This window comes from Delphinapterus leucas, chromosome X, assembly GCF_059928025.1.
Source record: "Delphinapterus leucas isolate spDelLeu-1000000601 "Yukka" chromosome X, BTC_Dleu_Yukka2, whole genome shotgun sequence".
NCBI lineage: Eukaryota > Metazoa > Chordata > Mammalia > Artiodactyla > Monodontidae > Delphinapterus > Delphinapterus leucas.
Genome location: NC_143150.1, coordinates 119,354,589 through 119,376,176, shown reverse-complemented (window position 1 = coordinate 119,376,176; position 21,588 = coordinate 119,354,589). Strand labels below are relative to the sequence as shown.

General features: G+C 42.8%; 1 protein-coding gene across 1 annotated transcript in view; it reads left to right on the top strand.

Moving 5' to 3' along the window:
- Window positions 1-932: 932 nt before the first annotated feature.
- Window positions 933-21,588, top strand: part of TXLNG (taxilin gamma) — a 53,418-nt gene continuing 32,762 nt past the window's right edge. The window contains exon 1 of the mRNA XM_022562676.3: window positions 933-1,086. Within this exon, the coding sequence (XP_022418384.1) occupies window positions 985-1,086 (102 nt within the window). The 5' untranslated portion in view covers window positions 933-984. The remainder of the gene's footprint in view (window positions 1,087-21,588) is intronic.

Here is a 21,588-nt window from a genome sequence, read left to right as displayed (position 1 = left end):
AGGCAACATGTCAGGATTTCATGACGCTCTGTGACTAACAGAAGCTCGGTCATTGGAGATCTGGTTCCATCAGATGTAAATAGGGAGTATGCCTGAGAAAAAAATCCATCCCCGCCCTAATCTCGTCAAGAAAAAAAATCGATTCAGCAAACCGAGTTTGTTAAAAAATTTCAGTAACGAAACAACTGGCGGAGGAAGCCAGTACGTTCAATGTGTATTTAGCGCCAACTAAGGGAGGAGAACTGTGCTAGAAGCCCGGGCGGTTCAGCCAAGGTGAATATGACGCAGCCCCCACCCCGCAGGAGCTCGGGACCGCTAAACCGTGCTGAGAGCTCTGGTGGAGGGGCAGGACTCGGGACAGGTGTCGAGCCAGAAACCTCAAATTCTGAAAGCCATTACAACTCTCCCGCCTTGAAAGTCACGAAGTATTTCTCCTCATCCCCCAATCATTCGGGCTCTGTTCCGAAGAAGAGCAACCAAAACAAAAGCAGAACAATGTGTCCCCGACCTCGCTCCCTCCCAAACACTGAACTATTTCTGAACTTTTCCCGCAGGATGATAAGGAGTACCTTCCGGTACTGGTACATCGACCCTAGAAAACTACAAATCCCAGGAGGCTGCACGCGCAGCACAGTGGATACTCTTCCCCCATTTCAGAACGCCGCATTACGCTCCAATCCTGATCCGGGTCTGCGAGCCGTGGCCGCGCAGCCTGCTGGGACTTGTAGTCCGCTCCAGAGTCCCTTTCCTCGTTCGCGCAGGCTCGCGCGGCCTCTGTTCGCCCTTCGGCCCTGCAGTAGCCCAGCCCCGGCTTCAATGCTCCCCACCCCCATTCCGCTCCGTCCCCTCAGGGGCCAACCTCCTCCGGTCACGTGGGGAGCCTTGCATGCGGCAATTGGCTGGGGGGTTCAGGGGTGGGGCGCGAGGCCCTGCGAGGTTCCGTGCCCCTTGTCGGGCTGCTTGTTTGGCTGCTGCCGTCACCTCATGGCGACGCGGGTAGAGGAGGCTTCGCGGGGAAGAGGCGGCGGCGCCGAGGAGGCAGTTGAGGCCGGACGGGGCGGACGGCGACGCAGCCCGCGGCAGAAGGTCAGTCTGGGGGGTGCCTGCGTTGTTGCTGGGCCCGGGGAATGCTGGGGCTAGCTGTTTCGGGGTGCACCTCTTCACTGTCCCGGGTTACCTTTAGCCACGGGACGATCATCGGCCCTCTTCGCTCCCAGGGTGACGACGGTGGGAGCAGGTGAGGGGAGTGGAACCGGGGTGGATGGGGTGGGAGGGGGCGACGGTTGGGGATTGAGGCGGGGGCGGGAGTGAGGGCAGGGGGCGCAGCCGAGTGGGAGGGGGAAGGGGTGCTTGGCGGGGGCGCGCCAGGTGTGACAGCCACGTGCGGCCGGCGCCGCGGGGCCCCGGGCGCCAGGTGTTCCCTCTCCCAGCCCCCGCCCTCCGCGTGCTTCCAGTGCTCCTAGCGCTGGGCACCGCCGTTTGGGCTGCCAGGGGTCGCTGGCTCACCCTCCTCGCGCCGGGCAGGTGCGCGGGGCGCGCTGCTGGGTGCGCCCGGGCGGCGCGGGCGAGGCTGTTGCGCAGTAAGATAACCGCGCGGGAGCCGGGGCTGCGCTGCGCCCCCCTTCCCCCGCCCCCCTGCGCTCCCCGCCACTGCGCGGGCTGGCGAGCCGGGCCTCTCGGCCCCCGGGACCCAGGCCCAGCGGCTGCTCTGTGGGCGCCACGGGCTTGGCTGCACGTGGGGAGAAGATGCTGGAGGACCTGGGTCCCGCACATTTGGGAGCAGCATCGCGGATAACCGGTCTTCCCAATCCAGCCCTCCCTGCTTCCCCTTCTCGCTCTTTATTTCTGCCCCTTTTCTTTCTTTCTCCCCCCCCACCTTGGTGAGCGGAAACTTGAGCGCCTCCCCCAGCTTGGCCTTTGGTCTCTCTTAATCTGGGAGTCGGGCTGGACTGTTCCCCTTGCCTTATTTGACTCACGTCAAGGAGTTTTCAGTGTCTCCCTCCCTTTCTGGAGGAAAATCCCGACCTTCAGAATGGGAGAATTCCACTTGTTCTGGAGTCAGTGGGTGGAGTTCGAAAAAAATTGCACAACAAACGGGATACAGGGCTTTCAGGGCCCAGGAAGAGAGAGGTGCGGGGAAAAGGACTGGAAAGGTGGAAACCCGTCTCGTTCCTTGCGTTTGAACAGATTGAAACATTCAAGTTGTTGGACTTCGTGCTTGATCACTCGGGGCTGTTTAATGTCACTTAATTATGCGTTTGAATACTCATAAAGATCACCCCTGTTGGAAATTACGAAATAATATTTTTCTAATGCGACTCGTGAACTTGAAAAAAAAAGAACAAAGGTTCGCTTTACCTCTGCGCAGAGTGTCAAGAATTAGCTTTTCGAGGCCTGTTTCTAAGGTCAGGTGTTTTCACGTCTGTCTTCATGAGCGTGTTACTGCTTCTCAATTACCTGTCTTTCTCTCCCTCTCTTTGTACTCTAAAAGAAAGATCCAGTACTTGAAGGACTGAAAAAGAAGCTGTGGACCGAACGGAACTCTAGGGATTCAACACTGTCACTTTGGACACCTCACTTATTCCCTGAGGGTGGGGAGCCAATCTCAGGGTTTGATTTCATAGGCCCCCCAGGGGAGGACTCCGATAAAAAGCCAGTGCAGTTGAGGATATGAGTTCCTTTTTATGCCCCTAGCCTAAGGATAAAAAGTCAGCACTAGGAACTGACGTTTAATCAACTAGCATTTTAAACGACGAAGAGGTAATGACCCTTTGACGCAGTTCTCTGGTTAACAGCTGGATAAGAGTAGTCAGGTGTGTCTGTACTGTCTCAGTTTTGTTTACTTACTCAGGCACCATTCTTCTTTGCTCAGGCTTTTCTGGGCATCTTTTTTCCTTTTGATTTACAATTGACTATGAAGTGGAATTGAAATACATGGCTAAATATTAGTTTCTGAATTTTCGTTTTAAAAAATTGGGTGAATATCTTGTGTTTGCAGAAGTCACTTTTTAAGTTATTTTCTTTGGACCCCTCGTTTTTTATTTCCTCTGGGCCACTAGCTTGAAAATATATTCGTAATTCTAACTTGATCTCAGCCCTATTTTTCAGGAAGCAGAAATGCTGTTTAACTAATTGAGTTGTTTTGAAAATATTGAAGGAATTAAAGGAACAGTGACCGTTTTGTCACTTTTGGGTTACATTATGGGACTTAAAAGTGAGAAACAGTTGGAGATGGGCTTTGTTGCTTCCTGTTTGTCTTAACCATCTAGTCACTCTTGACCTCAGGTAATTGTGGCATTGTTTCATAACTACTGCTATTTGGATGGTCTCTTAAGGTGACTTTTTTCTTTTAACATTACAGTACATTTCTAAGAGTCTCTTGAATTGTCTAAAACTGCTGTCTGATGTGATAGCCACTAGGCGCCTGTGGCTATTTAAGTGTTAATTAAAATTAAGTAAAATTAAAAATTCCCTTCCTCAGTATACTAGCCACATTGCAAGTGTTCAGTAGCCAATGTGACTAGCGGCTACTGTGTTAGAGCAGATCTAGAATATTTCCATCATTGCACATTGCATAAAGTTCTATTGGACAGCACTGGTCTAAAAAGATGGGATATTACTTTGTCAAGTATTCCAGGCATTTTTTAGAACACCAAGCTCCTTCATAGTACTTCCTAAATCCGTGTGTAGAATTTGTGGGGTTTTTTTTTGTTTGTTTGTATTTTTACTAGAATTTGTTTTATAAGGTTGAGTTTTCAAAAAACGAATAGACTATTTTTTGAGCAGTTTTAGGTTTACCAAAAAATTGAACATAAATTGCAGAGTTCCCATTTATCCCCTCACACCACACCCCTTTCCCCTATTATTTATATCTTGCAGTATTGTGGTACATTTGTTACAATTGGTGAGCCAATATTGATACATTCTTATTAACTGAAGTCCATAGTTTACATTAGGTTTCATTCTTGGTGCTGTATATTCTAAGAGTTTTAACAAATGTATAATGACATGTGTCCACCATTACGATATCATACAGAACAGTTTCACTGCCCTAAGAACCTCCATCCCTTCCTCTCTTCCCCCAAACCACTGGCCACCACTGATCTTTTTATTGTCTCTATAGTTTTGCCTTTTCCAGAATGTCTAAGGTTGATATTTTTCCCTCTAGATTTTTGCTTTGGAGTGTTAAAAATTATTTAACTACTCTTAAAAACTTATTTTCAGGTCAGATAGGAAGGATAAAGATATATGGAATGTATGCTCAAATTAATGAAATGTTACATTTACATGTTGCCTTATAGTTTTTATAGCATATTTTTGCACATATATTAAGTTTTTCAGCATCACTCAGGTGCTGTGGAGAAGGCTGGGCAACTGTCATTGTCCTCATTTATAGATGACAGATTGCTCAGCAAGGTCAAGTGATTTGCCCAAGGGGTGAAGCCGAGTGTGGAAAGTACCCTTTCATCTACACTACAGTAATAAGTAGGGTGGTAGTGGGCAAATAGTATGGATTTGGAGTCAAGACCCGTGGCTCTTGCCACCTATTAGCTGTGCAACCTTGGGCAGGTTTCGCAATCTTTCTAAGCCTCAGTTGCATCATCTGTAAAGTGGCGATGATGCTAATCCCTACTGCATAGGACTGTTGTGAAGTATGAGAGTTGAGGGCTTCCCTGGTGGCGCAGTGGTTAAGAACCCGCCTGCCAATGCAGGGGACACGGGAAGATCCCACATGCCCCGGAGCAACTAAGCCTGTGCACCACAACTACTGAGCCCACGTGCCTAGAGCCCATGCTCCGCAAGAGAAGCCACCGCAATGAGAAGCCTGTACACCGCAACGAAGACCCAACACAGCCGAAAATACATAAGTAAAAATAAAATTAAAAAAAAAAAAAAAGTTGATGTGACGCGTTCAGCCCAGTGCCGGGCATGTAGAATTTTACTTGGTGGGGAGGCTAGCATATATGAAAGATCCGTTTCTCTTGCTTTTAGGGTGTTATTCTGTAAATCTATTTTCCAACCTTTGTGTCCTTCACTCTTCCCAGAATCTCTCAGTGATAGACTTAACGAGGAGAAATCAGGTCAGGGTGGGGCGAGAGTATGGGGTAGGAAGAAGCCATTTCGTTGTCTTGTTTTTCTCCTCATTTGCGGACTTGATGAATTTCCACTCTTCTAGCACAGAGATTAAGTAATAAGAATCAAAGTGATCTTCTCTTTACGACATTGTCATCTAATTCTATCAGCAAACTTTGGCAAATTTTATTTTCATGGAGAACCAAACGGGCAAAGCAGTAATGAGAGCAGACCAGATACAGCACATCCCTCTAGCAGTACCACATTCATAGATCGTAATATGCCACAGTTATTTATTACATTACTGGAAGGTGTTGTATATGTTATTTTGTGTCATTTATATCGGTCTTGACTAGAGAAATTTTATTTAGGAGTGTATATACCAAATCCAGATTCCATAAAACAGGTCACATGTGATTTCCCTTTGTGTGGGATTCTTCACAGAAGGAGTCACTCTAATAGTTTTCCTTTCAGTAGATATGCTGTTCAGGTTTTGCACTTTGCAGAGAGTTGTATTTCAAAGGAAAGGAATTCGAGTTCTCACTGTTTCCTGCATTGTGCTCAGCACTTAAAATGTGCTTGCATTCTGATATCTTCCTTACCTCTGCAGAATAGGTGGTATCCCTAGGTATGTAGATAAGGCATCTGAAGCTCAGTCAAAACAACAGCAAATCTTGCTCAAATTAAATAACACAGCTCAGAGTTGGTGAAGTTGGCCTAGAGCTGGTATATAATCGTGTAATTGATAACGCAACTGATGTACCCTACTGCATGGACAGTTTCCGCTTTTCTAACCTAATATCCCAAAGAAATCCCTTTGCCTCTTCCCCCCACCCCCTTCTTCCCAATTACTTTTTGTTTGGTTCTAACACGATTACAGTTTCCACTTTTTTAACCTAATATCCCAAAGAAATCCCTTTGCCTCTTCCCCCCCACCCCCTTCTTCCCAATTACTTTTTGTTTGGTTCTAACACGATCATCAGTAACTTTTAGTTAATGTAATGGATGTGACAGTATTTAAAGTGTGTAAAGTGGTATACAAGTTTAATATAGTATTCATCAACATTGAGAATTAGCTATGTTTAAAATTTTGCCAAGTGGGGCATTTCTAGAAGAGGATAAAATAGGTTAGGTGACCCTTTAAGGGTTTGAACCTTGAGTATGTTTTTATGATTCAATTTATTTCCTAGTTGAAATTCTCTTGGGACTTACAACTACTTAAATTTTATTACTTGAAGGAAAAGATATATAAAATGACCATTGTTGTCCTGTTGTGCTGGCAACATAATTTTATTAACATTTATTGCTCAGGGTGCTGGTTTGCATTCTGTGTTCCATTTCCAAAATGTCCCCAGGACGACCCCCATTACCCCCACTTCCTACTCTGTAGTCTGCCACGAGTAATATTGCTAAACTACCACTTGTTCATTTTTCTTCTTTCCCTACTCAGGTCAAAGTAGAATGGTTTGTTGAGGAAGATGTGCCAGTAGCTTCGAAGCACGTTTCGTTAAGGATGTTTCATTTTTTAAACTTATTTATTTATGCTGCGCTAGGTCTTAGTTGTGGCATGTGGACTTTAAATTGCGGCATGCATGCGGGATCTAGTTCCCCAACCAGGGATCGAACCCGGGCCCCCAGCATTGGGAGTGTGGAGTATTACCCACTGGACCACCAGGGAAGTCCCAAGGATGTTTTAGATTGACATGTGGGTCATATTTAAAAGTGAGAATGCATAATTTGCAAATGCATCCTTATTCACATATTATAAACAGTTCTGCTGCATGGTAGCAATATATATTCATTACAGCTTATCTTACTACTCTAGGAGGTAGGTACTGTGCATCTCTAGTTTACAGATCAGGAAACTGAGAGGTTGACCTCCCTATGGCAACACACGAGGTAGTAAGTGGTATATTCAAAGGCCGGGGTCTCTGGGCTCCAAAGCCATTAGCCATATTCCATGTCTCTTGTGCTCTCTAAACACATTTCTTGAGGATGGTAAATAAAAATGTGCTCTTCGTTGAATGTGAGTAAAACTTGGTGATAGGTAAAATGAGTAATAGTTTTTGCTGAATGAAATCAAGTTACAAAGGGTGCGGTTAGGTCATTGGGGGTATAGGAAAGCTATTGTAATCCAGGAACCCAGGGAGTTTTGAGCCTTATAGCTTTTGTTTCATTGCCTTAGGCCCCAGGTTGACCTTAAGATATTTGATTTAGGAAGTGTGCTTTTGACTCCCTGCAAAGGCACCTCCAAGTGTAGTTTGGATGAACTAAAAGGTAGAGGGTTTAGAGACCCTTTTTTTAACCTCTCAAAGTCTGCATAGCACAGTGTTAACAAAGAGCTGAAGTGGTTGGGTTAAATAGGACAAGAAAAAGAGAAGGTTTGATGTTTCAAAGGTGCATCATGATTGGTCCGTGTGGAGCTGGCGAAGGATGACTTCATAAAATTGGAACAGGGGTGTTGCATTTACGTAACCTGTAAAAAGTAGAGGACCATTTTACATCTCAGGAGTCTGTGGCTTGAAGATGCTAAATGTGTGGCCTGGCCCCTGCCCTTCTGCAAAGTAGATCAGGCCCAAGCACATTTCAGTAGCTTTGGGAATTAACATCTTATTTTCTGATCCTTTTGCCACCTAGATAGGTGTTCAGGCTAATACAGGTATCTCTCAGATTGCTGCTCATCACTGAACTACAGTTTTAGAGCTAGAAGTGATTTTGCAAATTATGGAGTCCAGCACCCTTCCTTTTAATAAAAGAAATGGCCATAGAAGTTAAATGTGAAATCGAGTGCCATTATCCTTGGATTAAAAGGCAAACGATGTGCACAGTCTAAGATAGATGTTAGCACCAACCACTAGAGATAGTAGCACAAACCCCTGCTGGAGAGAGCGTGCAGCCAGAGAAGCTGCATTCTGACAGGGCCTTTTCCAGACCTGTTGGCTCCTTTTTAAAAAAAATTTTTAAATTTAATTTTATTTATTTTTTTATACAGCAGGTTCTTATTAGTCATCCATTTTATACACATCAGTGTATACATGTCAATCCCAATGGCCCAATTCATCCCACCACCACCCCCACGCCCCCCCCCCCCGCAGCTTTCCCCCCTTGGTGTCCATACGTTTGTCCTCTACATCTGTGTCTCAATTTCCGCCCTGCAAACTGGTTCATCTGTACCATTTTTCTAGGTTCCACATAGATGCGTTAATATACGATATTTGTTTTCTTTTTCTGACTTACGTCACTCTGTATGACAGTCTCTAGATCCATTCACGTCTCAACAAATGACCCAGTTTCATTCCTTTTTATGGCTTATATTCCATTGTATATATGTACCACATCTTTATCCATTCATCTGTCGATGGGCATTTGGGTTGCTTCCATGACCTGGCTATCGTAAATAGTGCTGCAGTGAACATTGGGGTGCATGTGTCTTTTTGAATTATGGCTTTCTCTGGGTATATGCCCAGTAGTGGGATTGCTGGATCATATGGTAATTCTATTTTTAGTTTTTTAAGGAACCTGCATACTGTTCTCCATAGTGGCTGTATCAGTTTACATTCCCACCAGCAGTGCAAGAGGGTTCCCTTTTCTCCACACCCTCTCCAGCATTTGTTGTTTGTAGATTTTCTGATGATGCCCATTCTAACTGGTGTGAGGTGATACCTCATTGTAGTTTTGATTTGCATTTCTCTTATAATTAATGATGTTGAGCAACTTTTCATGTGCTTCTTGGCCATCTGTATGTCTTCTTTGGAGAAATGTCTATTTAGGTCTTCTGCCCATTTTTGGATTGGGTTGTTTGTTTTTTTAATATTGAGCTGCATGAGCTGTTTATATATTTTGGCGATTAATCCTTTGTCCGTTGATTGGTTTGCAAATATTTTCTCCCATTCTGAGAGTTGTCTTTTCGTCTTGTTTATGGTTTCCTTTGCTGTGCAAAAGCTTTGAAGTTGCATTAGGTCCCATTTGTTTATTTTTGTTTTTATTTCCATTACTCTAGGAGGTGGATCAAAAATGATCTTGCTGTGATTTATGTCAAAGAGTGTTCTTCCTATGTTTCTTCTAAGAGTTTTATAGTGTCCGGTCTTACATTTAGGTCTGTAATCCATTTTGAGTTTATTTTTGTGTATGGTGTTAGGGAGTGTTCTAATTTCATTCTTTTACATGTAGCTGTCCAGTTTTCCCAGCACCACTTATTGAAGAGACTGTCTTTTCTCCATTGTATATCCTTGCCTCCTTTGTCATAGATTAGTTGACCGTAGGTGCATGGGTTTATCTCTGGGCTTTCTATCTTGTTCCATTGATCTATGTTTCTCTTTTTGTGCCAGTACCATATTGTCTTGCTTACTGTAGCTTTGTAGTATAGTCTGAAGTCAGGGAGTCTGATTCCTCCAGCTCCGTTTTTTTTCCCTCAAGACTGCTTTGGCTATTCGGGGTCTTTTGTGTCTCCATACAAATTTTAAGATTTTTTGTTCTAGTTCCATAAAAAATTCCATTGGTAATTTGATAGAGATTGCATTGATTCTGTAGATTGCTTTGGGTAGTATAGTCATTTTCACAGCATTGATTCTTCCAATCCAAGAGCATGATATATCTCTCCATCTGTTGGTATCATCTATAATTACTTTCATCAGTGTGTTATAGTTTTCTGCATACATGTCTTTTGTCTCCCTAGGAAGGTTTATTCCTAGGTATTTTATTCTTTTTGTTGCAGTGGTAAATGGGAATTTTTCTTTAATTTCGCTTTCAGATTTTTCATCATTAGTGTATAGGAATGCAAGAGATTTCTGTGCATTAATTTTATATCCTGTAACTTTACCAGATTCATTGATTAGCTCTAGTAGTTTTCTGGTGGCAACTTCAGGGTTCTCTATGTATAGTATCATGTCATCTGCAAACAATGACAGTTTTACTTCTTTTCCAATTCGTATTCCTTTTATTTCTTTTTCTTCTCTGATTGCCATGGCTAGGACTTCCAAAACTATGTTGAATAGTAGTGGAGAGAGTGGACATCCTTGTCTTGTTCCTGGTCTTAGAGGAAATGCTTTCAGTTTTTCACCGTTGAGAATGATGTTTGCTGTGGGTTTGTCGTATATGGCCTTTATTATGTTGAGGCAGGTTCCCTCTATGCCCATTTTCTGGAGAGGTGTTTTTTTTTTTTTTTGCGGTACGTGGGTCTCTTACTGCTGAGGCCCCGCCCGTCGCGGAGCACAGGCTCTGGACGTGCAGGCTCAGCGGCCGTGGCTCACGGGCCCAGCCGCTCGTGGGGTCCTCCCGGACCGGGGCACGAACCCGTGTCCCCTGCATCAGCAGGCAGACTCTCAACCACTGCGCCACCGGGGAAGCCCTCTGGAGAGTTTTTATCATAAATGGGTGTTGAATTTTGTCAAAAGCTTTTTGTGAATTTATTGAGATGATCATCTGGTTTTCTTCAACTTGTTAATATGGTGTATCACATTGATTGATTTGTGTATATTGAAGAATCCTTGCATCCCTGGGATAAATCCCACTTGATTATGGTATATGATCCTTTCAGTGTGTTGTTGGATTCTGTTTGCTAGTATTTTGTTGAGGATTTTTGCATCTATATTCATCAGTGATATTGGTCTGTAATTTTCTTTTTTTGTGGTATGTTTGTCTGGTTTTGATATCAGGATGATGGTGGCCTTATAGAATGAGTTTGGGAGTGTTCCTTCCTCTGCAATTTTTTAGAAGAGTTTGAGAAGGATGGGTGTTAGGTCTTTTCTAAATTTTGATAGAATTCACCTGTGAATCCATCTGGTCCTGGACTTTTGTTTGTTGGAAGATTTTTAATCACAGTTTCAATTTCATTACTTGTGATTGGTTTGTTCATATTTTCTATTTCTTCCTGGTTCGGTCTTCGAAGGTTATACCTTTCTTAAAATTGGTCCATTTCTTCCAGGTTGTCCATTTTATTGGCATAGAGTTGCTTGTAGTAGTTTCTTAGGATGCTTTGTATTTCTGTGGTGTCTGTTGTCGCTTCTCCTTTTTCATTTCTAATTTTATTGATTTGAGTCCTCTCCCTCTTTTTCTTGATGCGTCTGGCTAATGGTTTATCAATTTTGTTTATCTTCTCAAAGAACCAGCTTTTAGTTTTATTGATCTTTGCTATTGTTTTCTTTGTTTCTATTTCATTTATTTCTGCTCTGATCTTTATGATTTCTTTCCTTCTGCTAACTTTAGGTTTTGTTTGTTGTTTCTCTAGTTCCTTTAGGTGTAAGGTTAGATTGTTTATTTGAGATTTTTCTTGTTTCTTGAGGTAGCCTTGTATAGCTATAAACTTCCCTCTTAGAACTGCTTTTGCTGCATCCCACAGGTTTTGGATTGTTGTGTTTTCATTGTCATTTGTCTCTAGGTATTTTTTGATTTCCTGTTTGATTTCTTCAGTGATCTCTTGGTTAATTATTAATGTATTATTTAGTCTCCATGTGTTTGTGTTTTTTACGTTTTTTTCCCTGTAAATTCATTTCTAATCTCATAGCGTTGTGGTCAGAAAAGATGCTTGATGTGATTTCAGTTTTCTTAAATTTACTGAGGCTTGATTTGTGACCCAAGGTGTGATCTATCCTGGAGGATGTTCTGTGCGCACTCGAGAAGAAAGTGTAATCTACTGTTTTTGGATGGAATGTCTTATAAATATCAATTAAATCCATGTGGGCTGTTGTTTCATTTAAAGCTTCTGTTTCCATATTAATTTTCTGTCTGGATGATCTGTCCATTGGTGTAAGTGAGGTGTTAAAGTCTCCCACTATTACTGTGTTACTGTCGATTTTCTCTTTTATAGGTGTTAGCAGTTGCCTTATGTATTGAGGTGCTCCTATGTTGGGTGCATATATATTTATAATTGTTATATCTTTTTCTTGGATTGATCCCTTGATCGTTATGTAGTGTCATTCCTTGTCTCTTGTAACATTCTTTATTTTAAAGTCTATTTTATCTGATATGAGTATTGCTACTCCAGCTTTCTTTTGATTTCCACTTGCATGGAATATCTTTTTCCATCCCCTCATTTTCAGTCTGAATGTGTCCCTAGGTCTGAAGTCGGTCTCTCGTAGACAGCATATTTATGGGTCTTGTCTTTGTATCCATTCAGCAAGCCTGTGTGTTTTGGTTGGAGCATTTTATCCATTCACGTTTAAGGTAATTATCGATATGTATGTTCCTATGACCATTTTCTTAATTGTTTTGGGTTTGTTTTTGTAGGTCCTTTTCTTCTCTTGTGTTTCCCACTTAGAGAAGTTCCTTTAGCATGTGTTGTAGGGCTGGTTTGGTGGTGCTGAATTCTCTTAGCTTTTGCTTGTCTTTAAAGCTTTTGATTTCTCAGTTGAATCTGAATGAGATCCTTGCGGGGTAGAGTAATCTGGGCTGTAGGTTCTTCCCTTTCATCACTTTAAGTATATTATGCCACTCCCTTCTGGCTTGTAGCGTTTCTGCTGAGAGATCAGCTGTTAACCTAATGAGAGTTCCCTTTTGTGTTATTTGTCGTTTTTCCCTTGCTGCTTTCAATAATTTTTCTTTGTCTTTAATTTTTGCCAATTTGATTACTATGTATCTCGGCGTGTTTCTCCTTCGGTTTATCCTGTATGGGACTCTCTGTGCTTCCTGGACTTGGGTGGCTATTTCCTTTCCCATGTTAGGGAAGTTTTTGAGATAATTTCTTCAAATATTTTCTTGGGTCCTTTCTCTCTCTCCTCCTTCTGGGACCTCTGTGATGTGCATGTTGTTGCATTTAATGTTGTCCCAGAGGTCTCTTAGGCTGTCTTTATTTCTTTTCATTCTTTTTTCTTTATTCTGTTCCGCAGCCGTGAATTCCACCATTCTGTCTTCCGGGTCACTTATCTGTTCTTCTGCCTCAGTTACTCTGCTATTGATTCCTTCTAGTGTAGTTTTCATTTCAGTTATTGTATTGTTCATCTCTGTTTGTTTGTTCTTTATTTCCTCTAGGTCTTTGTTAAACATTTCTTGCATCTTCTCGATCTTTGCCTCCATTTTTTCCCAAGGTCCTGGGTCATCTTCCCTATCATTATTCTGAATTCTTTTTCTGGAAGGTTGCCTATCTCCACTTCATGTAGTTGTTTTTCTGGGGTTTTATGTTGTTCCTTCATCTGGTGCATAGCCCTCTGCCTTTTCATCTTGTCTTTCTGTGAATGTGGTTTTTGTTCCACAGGCTGCAGGATTGTAGTTCTTGCTTCTGTTGGCTCCTTCTTGTCTTCTTCACCAGTGGGAGAAATCAGTTGCCTTTGCCCTAACTTCAGCACTGGTTTGCCCCTCTTTTCTTCTCATTTACCTAATTAATGCCGCTGTGTGCTCCCTTGTCCTCTACATGCTGTGACACATCACTCTGGAGCCTTTTGCTGCCTAAAGTTAGAAGCTGGGACAACTCCTTGGGACTTCCCTTGTGGTCCAGTGGTTAGGACTCAGCACTCTTGCTGCCAGGGCCCTGTGTTCAATCTCTGGTTGGGGAACTAAGATCCCCCAAGGTGTGCAGCGAAAAACAAAACAAAAAGTTGGGATGATTCCTAAACTTAACCTTGCCTCCAATTTGTGTCCCTCCTCAGAACTCTGTCATTGCTTGTGTTCATTCATTTTTTGTTTAACAGTTTTATTGAGGTATAATTCATATGCTATACAATTCATCCACTTAAAGTGTAGAATTCGATGATGTTTAGTATATTCAGAGTTGTGTGGCCATCACCACACTTGTTTATTTTTAACATACTTTGGAAGAACATACTCTTTGGAATATTATAGAGAAAGAAGAGAATTCAGTCTCTGCTTTCTAAGTCCTAGGTCTGTGACTGGACACATTACTTAAGATTACCTGGGGCTTCCCTGGTGGCGCAGTGGCTGGGAGTCCGCCTGCCGATGCAGGGGATGCGGGTTCGTGCCCTGGTCCTGGAGGATCCCGGGTGCCGCGGAGCGGCTGGGCCTGTGAGCTGTGGCCGCTGAGCCTGCGCGTCTGGAGCCTGTGCTCCACAAGGGGAGAGGCCACAGCAGTGAGAGGCCCACGTACCGCAAAAAAAAAAAGATTACCTGATCACTGAGGCTGTTGTTCATCATACCTGCCTTTAAGACAGTTCTGAGGATTCAGTGAGGAAGTATATCAACTACTGTTGGAGAGGCTTTTGAATGAACCAGAGCAACAAAGAAAGGCCAAGGGAAAATGGCTTATACCAATTCTCCCTCACCACCCATGTGGATTATAGTAATTGGTACTGTAGTGACTTAACCAAAAGGGAAAGAGGCTGATTTGTTAGGTGTGGTTGAACAGGAAGGAAAGGACACTCTTCTCCCCCCGCCCCCCCCCCCGGTCCCAGGGTGTGTTCCCTAGAGATGGATCTGCTTGGTTTGGGAGCCCTCTCAGACCATGCTTTCACTGAGCTGGCCTCTTGTCTTTCCCTGTTCCTCCTCTACCGCAGCCGGGCAGCAGTTCTCAAACTTTTTGGTTTCAGGGTCTTTTTGCATACCTAAAAATTATTGATTACCCCAGGGAGCTTTTGTTAATGTGGGTTATATCTAATAATGTTTCCCATATTTTAGAAACATATTACCCAGCTGCCATTCGGAAAGTTTGTACAACTTTATATTCCCATCTACAGTGCTTGCTGCCTTTTCCCCCATACCCGTTTCAAAAGCAGCTTAAAAAAAAAAAAATCTAAGTGATGTATATACCTAATTTTAAAGGTCAAATGACGCAAGGCTTTCAGAAGAGCAAAACCCCGAACTGCTTTTCCCCATCCCAATTCCCACTTCCCAGAAACCACCATTTTACATCCTTAGCAGTTTCATCTGTTTGCCTCTATATCTCAGAATACGCTTATACTGCTCTTCCTTCATTTTGTTTTAAACTGTGGCAGACACTGCTGTTTGCCCACCTGATACCAATTTCTTCCTCTGTCTTCAGAGGTAGCTCAGAATTCCTGAGCCTTTCCAGGGTTCTGAAGCTTTAAAATGTCCTGGTCACCACCTGGCTGCTGTTAGTTGCTCTCCTGTGTTTGGTTGTGTTTTTTTTTTGTAATAAATTTTGTTTATTTATTTACTTATTTGGCTGCATTGGGTCTTCGTTGCTGTGCGCGGGCTTCCTCTAGTTGTCGTGAGCCGGGGTTACGCTTGGTTGCGGCACGCGGGCTTCTCATTGCAGTGGCTTCTCTTGTTGCATGCAGAGCACAGGCTCTAGGCGTGTGGGCTTCAGTATTTGTGACACGCGGGCTCAGTAGTTGTAGTACGTGGGGTCAGGAGTTGTGGCTTGCGGACTCTGGAGTGCAGGCTCAGTAGTTGTGGTGCACGGGCTTAGTTGCTCCGGGGCCTGTGGGGTCTTCCCGGACCAGGGCTCGAACCCGTGTCCCCTGCATTGGCAGGCGGATACTTAACCACTGCGCCACCAGGGAAGCCCTGCCCTCTGGTTTTATCAGAAGTGGGGACTGCTCTTTCTTGTTTCATCTTTCCCAAGATTATTCTGTATTCTGTCAGAAGAGAATAGGCTTATTTTTCATGGGCCTTTTCCTAAGACTTGTTCTGAGGAATGTGGCATCCCATTTATTACTGACTCAACTGCTTTATCTTGCTAATGGAGCAATTCAGTAATTCTAGCAACTGGAATATTTTTACATTAACTCCTGATGACCAGTATAAAGTTAGATTTTATTTGCTAAAGACTTGAATATTTGAAATTGTGATTCATCATGATTGGGGGGGGCGGGGGTAAAATATATATAGCATAAAATTTACCATTTTAACCATTTTTAGGCGTACAGTTCATTGGCATTAAGAGGTTAACAGTGTTGTGCAAGCTACACCACCATGCATCTCCAGAACCTTTTAATCTTCCCAAACTGAACCTCTACTCCATTCCCCCTGCCCCCTGCCCGTGGCAAGCAACCACCATTCTGTTTTCTTTCTCTATGAATTTGGCTACTTCAGGTATTTCATATAAGTGGAATCATACTATGTTCTTTTGTGTCTGACTTTTTTCACTTAACATAATGTCTTCTTCAAGGTTCATCCATGTTGTAGCATGTGTCAGAATTTTCTTCCTGGGCTTCCGTGGTGGCGCAGTGGTTGAGAGTCCGCCTGCCAATGCAGGGGACAAGGGTTTGTGCCCCGGTCCGGGAAGATCCCACGTGTCGCGGAGCGGCTGGGCCCGTGAGCCATGGCCGCTGGGCCTGCACATCCAGAGCCTGTGCTCCGCAATGGGAGAGGCCACAACAGTGAGAGGCCCGTGTACTGCAAAAAAAAAAAAAAAAAAAAGAATTTTTAAGGTTGAATAATATCCTAATGTACGTATATACAGGTGCACCTTGGAGATATTGCAGGTTCAGTTCCAGACCACCACAGTAAAGCAAATAACATAATATAGTGAGTCAGATGAATTTTTTGGTTTTTTAGTGCATATAAAGTTGTTTACACTATAGTGTACTCTATTAAGTGTGCAGTAGTGTTATGTCTAAAAAAGCAATGTACATACCTTAATTAAATAATACGTTATTGCTAAAAAGTGCTAATCGTCATCTGACCATGCAGAGTTGCCACAAACCTTCAATTTGTAAAAAACGCAATATTTGTGAAGCACAATAAAACCAGGTATGCCTTTACCATATTTTATTTATCAATTCATCCATCAGTGGACATTTGGGTAGTCTTCACGTTTCTTAACTTCAGATGTGATTCTTTAGGACATAGAAACACTACTTTCATACCAGGCTCAGTACATGTAGGTCTCAAATCATGGCTTTTTTTTCCTCACTCACTTCCTACTTTGTTGCCTAGTTTATCTGTATAATGAAGTAATATTCTCACTGTCTTAGAATTGTAAGGCTCAACTAAATAAAGTATTTTAAATGTCTACCACATAGCAATTAGTAAATGTTAGGTTTTTTTCCTTTCTCCCTTCAGTCAGAACTTAGCCTTATATACAGTATGTTAACCCTCTTTTGTGTGTTCTCTGTATAGGCTTAGCTGTTGACTGTCTGGTTCTACTTGGGAAGAGTTAACTATCCATGATTGAACCTATTTTTTTTTCAACTGGTAAAATGATTTGGTAGATGTCCTAGCCGTAGTTATAGATTGAGGCCAAGTTTAAATGAGATATTTTAGTTTTCATAATTGTTTTAAGAAGGAGATATATCAGAACGGCTACAAAAATTCATGCTTAGTAGATCGTGTTCCTACTATAGTAGAAGGTGTGGTGTAAAGATTTGGGGGGACAGACCCAGAGGTCTGTTGAGCAGGGTGAAGGGAGAAGATGACATGAAATGACTCGAAAGAAACTCCTGCAACTCTTCAGACTCTGAGGCTGGGGTGTGGTGGATTAGTGAAAAAATAAAATACTGCTTTTTGTTGTTGTTTTTTTGTAGTACGCGGGCCTCTCACTGTTGTGGCCTCTCCCGTTGTGGAGCACAGGCTCCGGATGCGCAGGCTCAGCAGCCACGGCTCATGGGCCCAGCTGCTCCGCGGCATGTGGGATCTTCCCGGACCGGGGCACGAACCCGTGTCCCCTGCATCGGCAGGCGGACTCTCAACCACTGCGCCACCAGGGAAGCCCTATAATACTGCTTTTTATAATACTTCGTATAATACTGGTCATGGTGAACAGTTTGGGGGATATCTTTATAGAAAAGTTTTCTCCATTTACTGGCTTCTGTATGAATACATTTTTGTTTATACTGACATGTTCATCCAGGACCAAATGTTTCTTTTTCCTTACTTAATTATACCTTGGAGATCTGTTCATATTGACATGGCTGTACCTTACTCTTTTGAATAACTGCCTCCTTTAACTTGTGTGGATGACCATTCTTTAACCAGTTCTTTTTAAAATTTTATTTAAAAATTTTTTTTATTTTAATTTTTTGGCCACACTGTGCGGCATGTGGGATCTTAGTTGTCCGACCAGGGATTGAACCCACAACCCCTGCAGAGGAAGCGCAGAGTCTTAACCACTGGACCACCAGGGAAGTACCTTTAATCAGTTCACTATCAGTAGACGTTCTGGTTCTTGTGTGTAGTAATAAGCGGTGGTGTGCTGAATAGCCTTTGCCCTTGAGTGAGAATATCTGTGGAATAAACTATGGTGGACTCACTGGTGAAAGTGAACGTGCATTCAGATGTTGAGAGATACTGCTAAATACCTCTGCAAAACCAATATGCTACCAATGTAGGCTTCTCAGGACTGTACTGGGGGACCTGTTTGCCCACATGAAGGTTTGTTTTGTTTTTTTAAAAAATCACTTAAAAAAATCTGGTCAGTATTGCTTTGATTTGCATTTTTATTTGTATTTCTTTAATTATGAATGAGGTCGAACTTTTTTTGGATGCACGGTGCAGCATGCGGGATCTTAGTTCCCCAACCAGGGATGGAACCTGTGCCCCCTGCATTGCGAGCGTGGAGTCTTAGCCGATGGACCATCAGGGAAGTCCAGTTTGAACATGTTTTTGTATGTTGGGCATTTTTAGTTCTTTAACTGTGATCTCCTTGTTCAGAAATCCTTGAAAGTTGGGTCTCTGACTCATTTGAAGCCCTTATGAACGTGGTCTTTTGGCTAGTCTGCAGTTTTCAATTAATATTTAGTAAATTGATTTTGCTTTTCTTTAAAAAATAAAATAGCTTCCGAGTTCTCTGATTTCCTTAGACCAAAGTTTCACTTTTTTTTTTTTTTTTTGTGGTATGCGGGCCTCTCACTGTTGTGGCCTCTCCCGTTGCGGAGCACAGGCTCCGGACGCACAGGCTCAGCGGCCATGGCTCACGTGCCTAGGCGCTCCGCAGCATGTGGGATCTTCCCGGACCGGGGCACGAACCCGTGTCCCCTGCATCGGCAGGCGGATTCTCAACCACTGTGCCACCAGGGAAGCCCCAAAGTTTCACTTTGAACTTCTAGTTCTTTGTGGTTTTCATTTTTCACGTTTCAATCTTGATATATCTGGAGGGGTGTGATGGGTTATCACTTTTTCCCCCCATATGACTTGGGAGATAATCTCAAATCGTTTATTTCCTTTACCAGTTTGAAATGACATCATTTTAAAATTTTTTAGGGACTTCCCTGGTGGCGCAGTGGTTGAGAATCCACCTGCCAGTGCAGGGGACACGGGTTTGATCCCTGGTCCGGGAAGATCCCACATGCCGCGGTGCAACTAATCCCGTGTGCCACAACTACTGAGCCTGTGCTCTAGAGCCTGCATCCCGCAACTACTGAGCCCAGGTGCCACAACTACTGAAGCCCGCGCACCTAGAGCCCGTGCTCCACAACAAAAGAGAAGCCACTGCAATGAGAAGCCCGCGCACCGCAGTGAACAGTAGCCCCAGCTTGCCACAACTAGAGAAAGCCTGCATGCAGCAACAAAGACCCAATGCAGCCAAAAAAAAAAAAAAAGTGATTGTTATACAAATATATTTTCTTTTTCAGATTCTTTTCGCATGTAGGTTATTACGAAATACTGAGTGTAGTTCCCTGTGCTATACAGTAGGTCCTTGTTTCTATTTTATATATAGTGGGGTGTATATGTTACTCCCAAATTCCTAATTTATCCCTCTCCCGCCTCTTTCCTCTTTGGTAACCATAAGTTTGTTTTCTATGTCTGTGAGTCTGTTTCTGTTTTGTAAATAAGTTCATTTGTATCATCTTTTTAGATTCCACATATAAGTGATATCATATGATATTTGTCTTTCTCTGACTTCACTTAATATGATAATCTCTAGATCCATCTGTGTTGCTGCAAATGGCATTATTTCCTTCTTTTTTTATGGCTGAGTAGTATATCATTGTGTGTGTGTGCGTGTGTGTGTATCACATCTTTATCCATTCATCTGTCGATGGACATTTAGGTTGCTTCTATGTCTTGGCTATTGTAAATAGTGCTGCAGTGAACATTGGGGTGCGTGTATCTTTTCAAATTATGGTTTTCTCAGGGTATATGTCAGTAGGGGGATTGCTGGGTCATATGGTAGTTTTATTTTTAGTTTTTTAAGGAACCTCCATACTGTTCTCCACAGTGGCTGTACCAACTTACATTCCCGCTAACAGTGCAAGAGGGTTCCCTTTTCTCCACACCCCCTCCAGCATTTATTGTTTTGTAGACTTTTTGATGATGGCCATTCTGACTGGTGTGAGGTAATAACCTCACTGTAGTTTTGATTTGCGTTCCTCTAATAATTAGCAATGTTGAGTATCTTTTCATGTGCCTTTTGGGTCTTTGGAGAAATATCTATTTAGATCTTCTGCCACTTTTCTAATTTAAAAAGCACATGAACCTACCAACTCCAACCACTTATTTAAAAAAATAACAAATAAAAAAGCATATGAAAATGTAAGTTTTATGGGTAGGTTTGTTTGTAAAATTTGTATTTGGAAATGTAAAAGCCCTTCAAAATACTGGAAACGTTTACAAAAGAGGTTCATATTTTCAAAACCAAATAAGGCCGGTCGTGGCCATGCTGAGAGCGGGAAGCGCCTGGTGTCTGAGGCCAGGCAGGCGTGCGCTCTGTGTCTTCACATTCCTGTTTCGTCGTTGATGACTCTTAGAGGAAATTATTAGAAACATAGGGTTGAAGGGATTTTTAGAGATAATTTAGTTTAATCCTAAGACACAAAAAGTTTTTTTTTAAAAAAAACCTTCAATGTCTTAAATATAATCACTTAAAATTATTTAAAGATGTCTCTACTCCCAAATTAGTGTTGTCTCGCCTCCCTAAACCCCAGAGTTAATTACTGCTAAAAACTCTCCAGCTCTTTCCCAATGTTTTCCTAAATTCATGCTGGTATATCTAGCATGGTATGTATTTTTAGACATTTAATGTCTCTGATTTCTTTGTTTGACTTTGAACTTTCATTTTCCAAGGCTGATGTGTGAAGGGAAAGGAGTGGTGTAACGGAGAGAACATAGGCTCTTGAATTTGACAGACCTGGTTTTGAGTTTTACTGGCCCATTTTACTGACTTGAATATGATCTTGGGCAAGTTACTTCACGTCACTGAGTCTCATTTTCCTAAGACCCACCTCTCAGTGGCGCGGAGAAGGTTAAATGGGGTAATGGGGCTTGTAGGTTCTGAAGGTTTACCTTTACCTACTTGATAAGTTTCTCGAGACTCTTTGGGAACTAGAGGTGAGCTCAGGACCTCTGGCGGGGATGGGGAAATGCATCTGTGTACACAGCCTTTCCCCCCTGCCCCTCCTGTGGCCGCCCAGCTCTCCACAGGGAGTGTCTGCGCTCAGCACGTGCCTGGCACTGGTCAAAGGCATTCAAGCTGGTTTAAGCAGATGGTAGTTGAAATAATTTGAAAGTGAATGTTGGCTTTTTTGTTTTTTCCTTTAGACCAGTCTTAGTAAAAGAACAACCATCGCTAAAAACATTTAAGCTCTTTTAAACAAAATAAGCCAAAGAAAGGTGGTTCTTTAGCTTCAACAATATTTGAAGGAGCATAAGTGAAAGTTTTTGAACTTTTTTTTTTTTTTTGGGCCGCGTGGCTTGTAGGATCTTGGTTCCCCGACCATGGATTGAACC